Genomic DNA, 11,577 nt, shown 5'->3' on the forward strand with positions numbered 1-11,577 from the left:
AATTAGACCCTACTTTTCCAACAAATTCATCACAAACTAACACCTATTGAGTGAAACTAAAATACAAGAGATCATATATTTTTATGAGATGCAAAATGACGTATTCCGAATGCTCTGCAAATTGACAAGCACAATAGTGGGACTATCAGTTGCCATATCATCATCTAACAGTCAAATTGACAGTTTGACTAACAGATATATGATTGCAACTAAAATACAAGTTTGTGTATAACATTGTAATGTTTTAAGGATGATGATGCAGTTGCAATTGCACTCAAATTTGAAGGTTCAAAATATAATCTACCCTTAATTTTATTTAGCATACATTTCAACAGTAATTTTCCAATCAGACAAGTTCATGAGGCTCTGTGCCAATGAGGATCTTATTCTTATTACTGACATCTTATTCTTATTAGTTGTTACTGACTACAAGAACGTCCCAGTTCAAATATAAGATGAAAAAGACATATAAGATGAGCCTCGGTTAATATGCGATATCAATGGCCTCAAAACCCTTGGCAATTGATGCCTTGACAGCGTCGATTACGATCTGTGTCTTCCGACTTAGGGTTGGCCATTTCTTCTCAGGTTTTGCACCATTTTTAATAGCGCCTACCAGACGAGAAAACTCTCTTACCATGAGGGCTTCCTGTGGAAGATCCGTGGTAACAATGTGATGACTTGGTGGCGGAACCCAACTTATGGCCAATTCATCAAACCAACTTTCTGAAGCTGCAGAAAAAGCGGCTTCTTTCTCTTGATGAGGGATAACAAAACCATCGACATGCAGAGTTCCCTTTGTACCGATAGCAGTTATATCCATCGTCAAACTTGATAAGAAGGAGCAGTGGAAGGTTGCCACTTTCCCATCTTCCCAATGCAGAGAAGCCCCACAAGATAAAATCACTCCTGCTTCATTAAGTACAGGGCCACGCAAAGCAACAACAGTTTTTGGCAGTTCATAGTTATTGGCCCACAAAATTGCCCTGATACAGTACCACCCTGCATCCCCGAGAGCCCCATGAGCATCAAGGTCTGGCTTCACCCGGATATCTGTCTTGAGAAATTCAGGATCAAAAGCCAAAGTAAACACAGTATGTATCTGTGGAACCAAAAGGAGGATGTTCTTAGAACAATAGCAAGTGAATTTCAAAATATCCGTCAACTGCAATTTGAATGAAACTGGACACAAAGCACGCTACTGTACACCCAAATGTCATTAGTTACATTTTTTTTAATATTACAATAACCTAATATAGTGCAAGGCTTCCATCCCCAAGCACGTCATGTCAGTAGAGTCAATAATTTTAACAGTATTATATGGAACTAGAACAACATGTTTTCTGTGAGAAATTGGGACATCTTGGCAATCCAGGAGCAGAAGGGCATACCGTTCTGAGCTGACCAAAACGGTTAGCATCAGAGAGAAATTCGGACATCTTGGCAGTCCTGGGGTGGTGCATCCACATGGTACCGTCCATGATCTGCACCCCATTGGATTCGCATGCCTCGGTGATCTTGTCAAACTCCGCCACGTTGAGCGCCACAGGCTTCTCCAGCAGGATGTGCTTCTTCTTCTGGGCGGCGAGGACGGCCCACTTGATGTGGAGGCTGGTGGGAAGCGGGACATAGACGGCATCGACATCGGGATCGTCTAAAACGGCGTCGTAGGAGCCGTAGATCTTGGCGTTAGGAGGGAAGTTGTTGGCCTTGGCGAACGCCGTGGCCTTGTCTATAGAACGGCTTCCGACGGCGTATAGTGTCGCGTTTGGGGCAAGAGTGATGGCTCGCGAGACTTTCCGGGCTATATCGGCACAACCCACAACTCCGAATCGGATTGGCGTTTCGGAAGACATCTCGAGGGAGGCAAGCAACGGCACTGTGGGTGTTAGTGTCACTGTGACTGAGTGTGGTGATATTTTGCTGGTCGTGTTTGTTTCCCACTGAATACTACAGAAACTTTATGTTATATAAGATTTAATTAAATGTGATTTTCAATTATAGTATAAAATCCTTACTGAAATAGAAATTAATATAATCATATATATTGTAACATTTTACACACGTTATTACATGGAATTATATATATATATATATAGAGTGAAACGATAGTATTAGTAAGTTAAATGTTAGATTAGCCACCGACGGGATTCAAACTCACACCGTTATGCAAAGGCAAAACACATTTTTGGTAAAGGACCACTTACACATGGAATTATATTTATAAATGGTAGATGTGGGAATTTATCAACCCTTAAGCATATATATAATCATTTATAAGATTTAATTACAGTATAAAATCTCTACTAAAATGGAAATCAATATAATTAGGCACATTGTTATGTTCTGCACACGTTATTTCATAGAATTATATTTATAAATGGAACAATGTGGGAATTTATCAAATATAACCCTTAATCATATATAAGATTTAATTAATTTGGAATGTTACCTGTAGTTATCCTATGTGTTACGTAAATGTGGTTTTCAACTATAGCATAAAAGCGTTACTGAAATGGAAATTAATGTAATTATATATATTGTAATATTTTACACACGTTAGTACATGGAATTATATTTATAAATGGTACGATGTGGGAATTTATCAAACATAACCCTTAATCATATATAAGATTCAATTAATTTGAAAAGTTGCCTGTAATTGTCGCATGTATTATATAAATTGTGATCTCCAATTATAGTATAAAATCCTTACTGAAATAGAAATTAATGTAATCATATATATATATATATATATATATTGTAATATTTTACCCACGTTCTTGCATATATAATTTATCAAATATAACCTTTAAATTCAATACTATTCATTTTTATAAAAAATTTCAAAATATATGCAATTCTCCTTAAATAAAATAAAAATTAAATTTAAAATTTAAAACGTCAAGGGATCCAGCTTATTTAAGGGATTATTTGTAGGACCCACTTCACGTCATAGCCAACTGTTCATTTTTTAGACATTCCTTCAAAGATCATCTCTACAAATAATCATTCAAATCCGAAACCATTTCACGATTGGATTAAATGGTAGTCGTAATAGTGTATATGAATCATCTAAACTACCTATTAGCAAAACATTCTTTGTCAACTAAAAGAGAAGAATTTTTATCAATAATAACTAAATGAAAGGACAATTTGGTTTTCTATCACAAATTAAAATCATGGGCAATAGCGGTAACTTTGCATAAACCAAATTGTGGTGTTCTTTTTTCTTAGCTCACTCATATTCATACACAATAGTGTGTGCGCGCTTCATTTAGTATACATTATGCACATATCATACAGAAAGGGGTTCACAAGTGTGGTGTTGGGAAGATCAGAATCCCTACGTGGTAGTGGAGGAGGTATCACTATTCGAGCAAATGGCTGGCGAGCCTTGGATGAGCTTGGCGTGGCCTCAAAGCTCAGGCAAACTGCCCTACCACTTCAAGGGTATGTATGCCTAGTAAACATGTCTATTTAATACGAAATAACTCACTCCTGTCTTGTATGAGGCCCGTGACATAAACCTTAATGATGGCAAGCAGCGAGAAGCATCGTTTGGGTAAGTGAGTAGTGTGCAAGATAACAATGTTAGAGTGTCAATAACAGCTATCGCTAAATAGTATCTAATTCAGTGATGCGAGTCATAAAATATTTTCATCAAACTTGTTCATCAAGTGATATACATGTTAGTACTTTAATTCCATTAGAAATATATAAAGTTTGAAGTCGGTTCAATAAATGAAATATTGTCATGTCATTTGATAGAGGAGCAGAGAGCTTGGCAATTACCCCTTGGATGCCAAGAAATCTCTGTTAAGTTGGACTCGTTAACTTCCTATCCAAGCCAAAGTCGATCGTTTCATTTATTCTCTGTATCATATCATTACAGTTCTGAAAACGGGCTTGTACAAGTTAAGGTGACGAACACAATTGGAAGAATTCCAATTCATGATAACTTGGTCTATTGGTTCGTAACTCTCAGTGCATAGCAGATAAGGTGCATCATGACTACATCAAGAAAATTGTATATGTGAGCAGATCAGTCCAAGGTTTCGAAGGATGCGTGACGGTGGCTGGAGATGCCATGCATGTAATGGGCCTTTCCTCGGTCAGGGAGGCTCCGCTGGCATCAAAGATGCCATTGTTATTTCTAGATGCTTGGCTCCGACGCTGGCCAAAAATTACGATAAAAATCGAGGGGAGTGAGAGAAGCTTTGGAGAAGTATGTGAAAGAAAGATGAGATTGGTATGCTGTCTACACAAACTGATCTAGTTGGTGTGCTGCAACAAAATTCAAGGTTGATGCTCAATTTGTGTGTTTAATCTTGATGGCTACTCTTTTTAGAGATCTAACTTGCGACACTCGATATGATTGTAGACGCTTTTAAAGACTTCTTTGGGACATTTTTATCCAAGAGTATACTATTTTATTTATTTTTTGTGACCAATGATAGAATAATCTACACTATATGAAGGGAAGAGGATTTAAACGCATGACGCAATGAGTTGAGAAAGAAAATCTTATTCACCAAGATAATCCAACACTTCATACAAGAATATACTATTAGTACAGTATTTCGTTGCATAGGTTAGGCCAGTTGGTTAAGTAGCGTTTTACCCGATCCCCTAAACCAAATTTGAATCCCTTCCCCAAAACTGAGCATGATGTGTAATGCATCATCACAATGATTATGCATCTCCGCGGTCTATGATCTAACACAAAATATCAGATTTATTCAAATACAATTATTGACCACAACCTTTAAATACAAAATTATTTCCCAACCATAAATTAAAAGACAAACGACCGCCCTGCAAGCAAATTTGTAAATGTTCTTATTCCTTGTTCGCCGGGCATCGAGTCATACACCCTCAATACTTCCAAGTAACTGTAAATAACAAAACAACTGAGGAGAAACAAGTGACGAAACAGATGATGAAGCGATCCATGAAGCTTTAGTAGACGAAACGACTCAAGCAAAGTACACAACTGTTTGGAGCAAAGGATTGCCAAAAGTGAAGCAACAAATTTTAGCTGAGGGAACGTAGATTTAAATGTTTGTGATACAGACAAAATTTTGCTATTCTAACTAATTTACTGACTAGACTAAAACACAAGCTTTGTGTAGGCTGCACGAATACAAACTATACTATAGTACTCCTGCACTGCAGAACCTCTGAATCGACTCCTTACGTGAACATACTGCTTACAAACAATCAAAATTGATTGAATCAATACCACGCCTTTTGTTGCTCTAGCAAGCAAGTTGGTACCTGCACATGTAACAACTTGCTGCATCGAAACTGCCATTTATGACTCTGCTACAATGGCTGAATCTGATCTCGCCGAAGCATCTGTTGGAGCTTTATTACTTCTTGTTGCTGTTCCGGAGACAATGAACTCAGTTTTTCCGGTGTTAGGCTCAAAACTTGTTGTAGTAGAGCAGACTCCACCCCAGGGGGAAGCTCAGACTGAGAAAGATTAATCATGATGTCAGATACTCCAGATCAAATGGCAAATTGGAGCAGTATCTCTTATCCGGTTGTTTTTCGAGAAGAATAAAGTTTATTATAATAAACTTCAATCATATAAACAGTGAAAAAAATTAACTGCATACTATAGTAAATTGCATCAAGATTCTGGAGCAACAATCTCACAAAATGCTTCAAAACTAAAACAGGAACTGAAAATACATGCGTTCACATATGACCGAAGCACAAACTCTAGGCACGTGTTAGATACTGTTAATATGTGCTAGCATTCTAAATTTTCTTTTGGAACAACTTGTCAAAAAGCTACAATTTCAGAAAAGCACAAAAATGTGAATTTCTGAACTCTCTAGACGGCCTTTCAATCCTCACCTCCACCTCTTTGTACTAATTCAAGAAATACCATCACTCCCTATTAATTGCTGGCCCCTGTTACACCAAGCAAATCTCCATACCCCGAACTTATTCTTAGCACCTGCATTATCAATGTCGGAAGAGCCTGTTACTACATTCACAAAACCCACCTTCCTATTCTATCCATCTGCATATTCCAAGGAACATCCAAGGTCTATCATATGGACTGATCCTAGGCACCAAAACGAAACTTATCCATTATTCTGCTCCATTCTACAATGGTATATGGCTCATTGAAACACCCAAATTAATATGCTTAGGAATTCTAAAGCGCAGAATTGATGACACCTAAGACGTTGATCATGTAACATAAATAGGGTCAAAGACAACTCAAGTAGGAATCCAAAACAATAGACCTCGAGTACAAGTGTAAATTACATTAATTCCAGGTAACAAACAAGCACTCAATCATGTAGTGCCTGGTACTTGGATGAGCTTATTTATCATACTAAAAAATTGGCTCTTGCATCATTAAATCACTTCTAAACTCCTTTTAAGTCTTTACGTTATATAAGCTAGTTCATCAAGAACCCACAAGTAAAATCCTTTGAGATGTTGATTAATCACTACAGATGATTTAAACCAATAGTTCAGTATCCAAATGACTTTCTTTTCCGAACCTCTATCCACTAGTTAAGAGAAAATTAGCCCCTTTATCAGAGAGAATTTTGCAATGCTTAAGCTACAAAAATATGGGGAATGTCACAAAACTTTTCCCAATTGGCTGAGAATATAAAGTCCCACATTGTTTTCTGTCTATCTAACATTTCAATTCATAAAAATCATATGCCTTTGCACTTGGTTTTTCTATTAGATGCTGTAGAAGCAACATGATATCAGAACAAGCAGCTCGTCAGGTTTCAAGCCTACTTTTGTAAAACTTGCTCCACTTCAAATATAAGGGAGAATATAAATTCATGTGAGCGGACATGTGAGGGGATGCATTAAGTATATCAATTCTCACATCAGGTATTCTGAGGCTTATATTTCAATGTATAAGATTTTAGGAATCCACCTATTGCCAATTGGTTAATACTTTTCAGTTGGAGGCACAGGCCCCAACATAATCTTAATAAAAATTTGTGCCAGCAATTCATGATACCAAAAAAATCAGTGTCACTGAGCAGCAAGACAACTTTTCTTTTCACACAAAATTTTCTCGTTTCAAGACCGAACTAGCTGCGAAAATGTGAACAATAAACTGGAATAAAGTAATCACCTGGGAAGACATTACCTGAGAAATCTGTTTCTCAGAGTGCTGTACTTCTTCTGACTTATGAACAGGTTTCGCAGGCAAAGCATGGGGCAATACAGACCCATTGGCATTAGGCACATTAAGACCCACTCTTGACAAAGAGCTACCCCTTCCATCATCCAATTTCATTAGCTTTGAAGAACGCTTGACTGATTCTACAGAATCGTTAACCATTTGAAAGGATCTATCAGCGTCCTTGTTGATTCCCGAAGACATTGAAGAACCAGGCTGTAACAAATAAAGCAAAGTTAGATAACACAAACAATGACAAAAACTAAAAAGCTAACTAAAAGCACAAATAACAAAACGATGGAGGTCAGATAATTTTTTCGCACCCTAGTCCTCTGAATTTTGTAAACACAACCTTCATCCAGAAATTTTATAAAAGTCAACTAAAATACAACACAACAAGCATAATGCATTATGTAAGTTTCTGTTCAGCTTAACTAATTATTCTATCCGCCTATGCAACCAATCCTCTTTTTCAATCAAACGTAACATCAAAATCAAAATTATCACAAGTACTATAAAATATGGCACCTGGGAGCTGACTTCAGACAGAGGACGAGGTAAAGAAGAATGCTGTACAGTAGCAATTGGATTAACCATCTGCATGTTATGCCCAAAATTTGCACGTCCAACCTGACCCGGGTGCTGTAGTAAAGAAGGCTGCATTTTCTGGTTTGAACTAGAAGAATTTGTAAGCTGAGTTTGGGGTCGAATGGACAAACCACTTGAAGACTGAGGGTGTATGGGAGGAAGTGTTGGAACTCCCGATTGCCCCAGCAATGAGGCCTGTTGCAAAACATGGTGGTTTGCATGTTGTGGAAGCTGCATTCGAGGCTGCGTGGGTTGCTGTTGGGGTGCAGAAAACTGGCTTCTAACCAATGGATTTTGAGGTACAGCAGAAAATTGGCCTTCTTGCACATTGGGCACCAACCCAGACTGCAAGGCCTCGTTGAATGGAGGCTGTGAGGTATGACCTGAAGCTTGCCTGATATTTGGCATCTGCAACTGAAAAAGGAAAGTCAATGTCTTACCATTAATAAGTTAATTAAGCACAAGTACTTAACAATATTGATATGACAAAAGTTCCAGGTGGAGAAACGAACCATCTGTGGGCTCACCATTCCAAGCATTATTTGTGCCTGAAAACAAAGTTAAGATATCAACACTATAACAATTTAGCAAAATAAACAGCACAAAAGCACAAGTGTAAAAGGTTATGGAGTATGTTGGCCCTTCAATTTCCAGTGTGGAATCATCTAGATCATTAGCTGGTAACCAAAAGCATGACAGGGACACAAGAATGCTTCTACTTCAAGACATAGATACTCAATGCATTGAGATGAGTGTTTCAGATTTAAAACTCAATGCAGATGAATGTGGATGTTATATGCTCATAACTGCAATGTAAACAGCTTTTACTCCATGCTTCCTAACTAAAAGAACGCAAAGCCTACACATGGTGGTCATTCCAATATGCTTCATTCAGTTAAGAGAGTCCCAATTTGACACAACAATTTGTCTACAACTAATTATTCAAAAAACTTCACCTTATTCAAGAAAAATTGAAGTCAAAGAGGGTAAAAAGAGCATGTAGACAAAAAGAGGGAAAACAAAATTCTGTAGAAAGCATGTCTGAAAGACCTCGCTGGACAAGGAAACCAGAAATATACAGCTCAATCAAATCTACTCTTCCAGGAAGTTTATGGTCAGACATCAGGAAAACCTCTCAAACAAAATTACATATTTACAAAAGAATATGCATGAAAGCTTTAACAAAAGGGTAGTATCAAAAAGGAAATTTACTGGTTGAAATCTGTACCACATAAACTCTAATACAAATAGTCAATATTCACCTGGAAGAGGGCTTTTGGCAACTGCGGCCTTGCAAGCAATAGTTGACGAGCTAGTTCTTTGTTTTGTATAGCCATTACCTATAATTAGAAAAAGTATGAGAAACATACCAAGATGGATCCAAAATAAAGAAATAAGCTTCTTCAATTTCTAACCCTGAGTTCCGCCATAATTTGATTCAACTGACCCCTAGACATTTTGGCCAGATGAAGTGTCAAGGGATCATTTGGTGGTGCCAATTGATTCTGCAAGCCACTTTGAGCTGACTGCAAACCAGCCTGAGCACCACCTAGAGCTCCTGCCATGACCGTAGCAGCAGTAATAGCAATATGGAGACCAATTGGCTGATGTTGAAGAGATTCTGCATGAACAGATGGTCCCCCTACTTGCTTATGGGGGTCTATGATGGAACCAAAAGAAAAAGATAGCACAATTCAGACCTCTCTTAAGTCAAATAATAACTCAGTAAACAAGAACAAGAAAAAAGAGAAGAAAACTAACCAACATTAGCAGTCAGTCCTGGTCCACCACGACCCTGCAAATGGAGAAAAATTACCTTAAGCTTACAATAAAACCAACATTTATATGCACTAGCACATACGCAATCCTGGCATAACCCCCTATTCAACTATCACTACCAAGATGATTTATTTCACTCGTTTGGTTTATTGGCCACATTTCCAAGGAAACAGTACTATGACTGATCTCAAAAGAATAAAGATCATTTAAAAAAGGAGGGATATAGAGTGCAAACAATCTTGAAACAGATTAACCGACTAAAATATGTCTGACAAACCAAAGAAAACAGCCAAAATATAAGTGTAGTCCAGCCCTTTTAGATACTGTTAATTCCAAACCAATGGTCAAGCAAACAAAATGTTGGACAATCCAGGTCAGACTCGTCATCCAAGAATTTAGAACCTATAAAATATCCTTCTAGCTTGGTAAAGCCACTTCTAATAATAGAGTGGGGACAGTAAAAGAAAAAAGACTACAGTGATGCTAATTACATAACTTCAAGAAATTTAGAAAAGCAAAGAAAATGGCATAACACTGCAGCTAAAAGTCTCCTATTCACCTGTTCTCGACTTCTGTCAGTGCCTTTGTCATTTTCAGCAAAATCAACTCGTAATTGCCGGCCATTGATTTCATAACCCTGAAGATTGCGACGAGCACTTAGAGCAGTCTCTTCATCCTTGTATTCGCAAAACCCATAACCTTTTGGTTTCCCGGTCTCTCTATCAATGACTAGTCTGAAAAAAAAAAAAAAAAAAATGGAAAAGGGATGCATAGAAAAATCTATTAAAAATATTCAGCTACTTCCAGAACGCCTTAAGTTTGGCTACTTGCTATGCAGTACACTTACTTCATAACCTTAAAAATATTGTAACATCAGCTACACGAAAATAGCTAGCTAATAGAACTTCGCCTATAAATGCACTTTAAAAACTGTACACATTTATAACGTATTTAACATCCTACAGCATATAGCTTCACTAGCATAAGAAGAACAACCTATTTAACATCCTTTGAAATTCAACCGCATCTAAATTATGCAAGGTAAAGATTATATTTGTTTTTTCTTCTGGACAACGATAAATCGGTCTCTAAGTGAAACGTAACAGCAAAATTAAAATTGAAAAGGACAGGAAGAAGAGGGTTCGTAAAATTTGTAATTAAATTAAACTGTTTTTTCTTCGGAATAATGATAAATCAGTCTCTAAGTACAACATAAAGCAGAATTAGAGTTAAATATTAGGGTTTATGTAAAATCGTAAAGTTTGTGATTGGGAAGGGAGTCAACCGACTGACCTGAAAGATACAACAGGACCAACCTCCTGGCAGATTTCTACAAGCTGTTCCTCAGTGGCATCGTAAGGTATATTCCCCACTGCATCACAAATAATTCAACCACAAAAAAAAAAAATTAACATCATAAATTACCCATATAAAACTTCAACCCAATTTCTGCAAAACCCTTAAGAAATGGCATTTGGACTCAATTGAACTCGTTGCGATTGATTTCGAATCAAAATCGAAGCTGCAAGAATTCAAAGGGAAACAAAGAGAGGATGAATGAATGAATGAGAGAAAAAGAGAGAGTACCAAAAACGCAGCGGTGCTGAGAAGTGGCCATGAATCTCAAGAGCAGAAGAAGAAGAAGGTGAAGCGCTGCTTCATCTTCTTCCCTCTTAACATCCTTTTCTGTTCTTCGCTTTCGGTGATTAACTCCTCTCGCCGAGACGAATTTGGGAATTGTGAATTCAGGGAATACGAAGTGAAGAAGAAAGGGCTAGCAGCGGCAGGCAATTGCAGACAAGGTCGAGAGAGAGGAATGAGAGAGAGGAGATCGATTTGGTGGAGGAAAACAGAAGAAGCAAGAAACGGCTGTTTATGAATGTGTACTGTCAATTGGATTTTTTGTCTTATTTAAGAGCCTGCTGTTAAAAGTTGAGAATAATATCAGTGATATTTACACGTACGATATATTAAATCTAAAATGTTTGTAGTGTTTAAATTTTTAAATTACGAGTTCGAAATCAAATTATTAT

At 37.4% G+C, this 11,577-nt stretch overlaps 2 protein-coding genes and 1 pseudogene across 4 annotated transcripts; 1 reads left to right on the forward strand and 2 right to left on the reverse strand.

The window, feature by feature from the left end:
* Window positions 1-347: 347 nt before the first annotated feature.
* On the reverse strand, window positions 348-1,920 carry LOC103931951 (uncharacterized oxidoreductase At4g09670). Its single transcript, XM_048568634.1, has 2 exons — window positions 1,392-1,920; window positions 348-1,102 (listed from the first exon to the last, which is right to left on the reverse strand). The coding sequence occupies exons 1-2, from the start codon at window positions 1,854-1,856 to the stop codon at window positions 485-487; spliced, it is 1,083 nt and encodes a 360-aa protein (XP_048424591.1). The 5' UTR covers window positions 1,857-1,920; the 3' UTR covers window positions 348-484.
* Window positions 1,921-3,383: 1,463 nt separating this feature from the next.
* On the forward strand, window positions 3,384-4,394 carry LOC125470156 (annotated as a pseudogene).
* A 549-nt stretch (window positions 4,395-4,943) lies between these two features.
* On the reverse strand, window positions 4,944-11,437 carry LOC103931953 (cleavage stimulating factor 64). Of its 3 annotated transcripts, none has more exons than XM_009341481.3 (10): window positions 11,132-11,437; window positions 10,838-10,916; window positions 10,104-10,278; window positions 9,527-9,560; window positions 9,181-9,425; window positions 9,028-9,105; window positions 8,278-8,313; window positions 7,706-8,173; window positions 7,130-7,393; window positions 4,944-5,478 (listed from the first exon to the last, which is right to left on the reverse strand). In XM_009341481.3, the coding sequence occupies exons 1-10, from the start codon at window positions 11,160-11,162 to the stop codon at window positions 5,329-5,331; spliced, it is 1,560 nt and encodes a 519-aa protein (XP_009339756.2). In that variant the 5' UTR covers window positions 11,163-11,437; the 3' UTR covers window positions 4,944-5,328. The 3 variants fall into 3 exon arrangements, with proteins under 3 accessions (XP_009339756.2, XP_009339755.2, XP_009339757.2); XM_009341480.3 differs by having other exon boundaries at window positions 7,706-8,179; XM_009341482.3 differs by having other exon boundaries at window positions 7,145-7,393; window positions 7,706-8,179; window positions 11,132-11,436.
* Window positions 11,438-11,577: the final 140 nt, after the last annotated feature.

This window comes from the organism of the source record quoted next, unplaced genomic scaffold, assembly GCF_019419815.1.
Source record: "Pyrus x bretschneideri cultivar Hongxiangsu unplaced genomic scaffold, Pyrus_bretschneideri_v1 Contig49, whole genome shotgun sequence".
Lineage (NCBI taxonomy): Eukaryota > Viridiplantae > Streptophyta > Magnoliopsida > Rosales > Rosaceae > Pyrus > Pyrus x bretschneideri.

What these genes read in the sequence shown, in the direction of transcription:
- LOC103931951 (XM_048568634.1), bottom strand. Translation starts at nt 1,856, where the DNA reads ATGTCTTCCGAAACGCCAATCCGATTCGGAGTTGTGGGTTGTGCCGAT. An exon ending in GTTTTGGTCAGCTCAGAACG is followed by an intron (nt 1,103 to 1,391) that starts GTATGCCCTTCT and finishes TTGGTTCCACAG; the next exon opens with ATACATACTGTGTTTACTTT.
- LOC103931953 (XM_009341480.3), bottom strand. Translation starts at nt 11,162, where the DNA reads ATGGCCACTTCTCAGCACCGCTGCGTTTTTG. An exon ending in AAATTATGGCGGAACTCAGG is followed by an intron (nt 9,106 to 9,180) that starts GTTAGAAATTGA and finishes TTCTAATTATAG; the next exon opens with GTAATGGCTATACAAAACAA. An exon ending in TGCCAAAAGCCCTCTTCCAG is followed by an intron (nt 8,314 to 9,027) that starts GTGAATATTGAC and finishes CTTTGTTTTCAG; the next exon opens with GCACAAATAATGCTTGGAAT.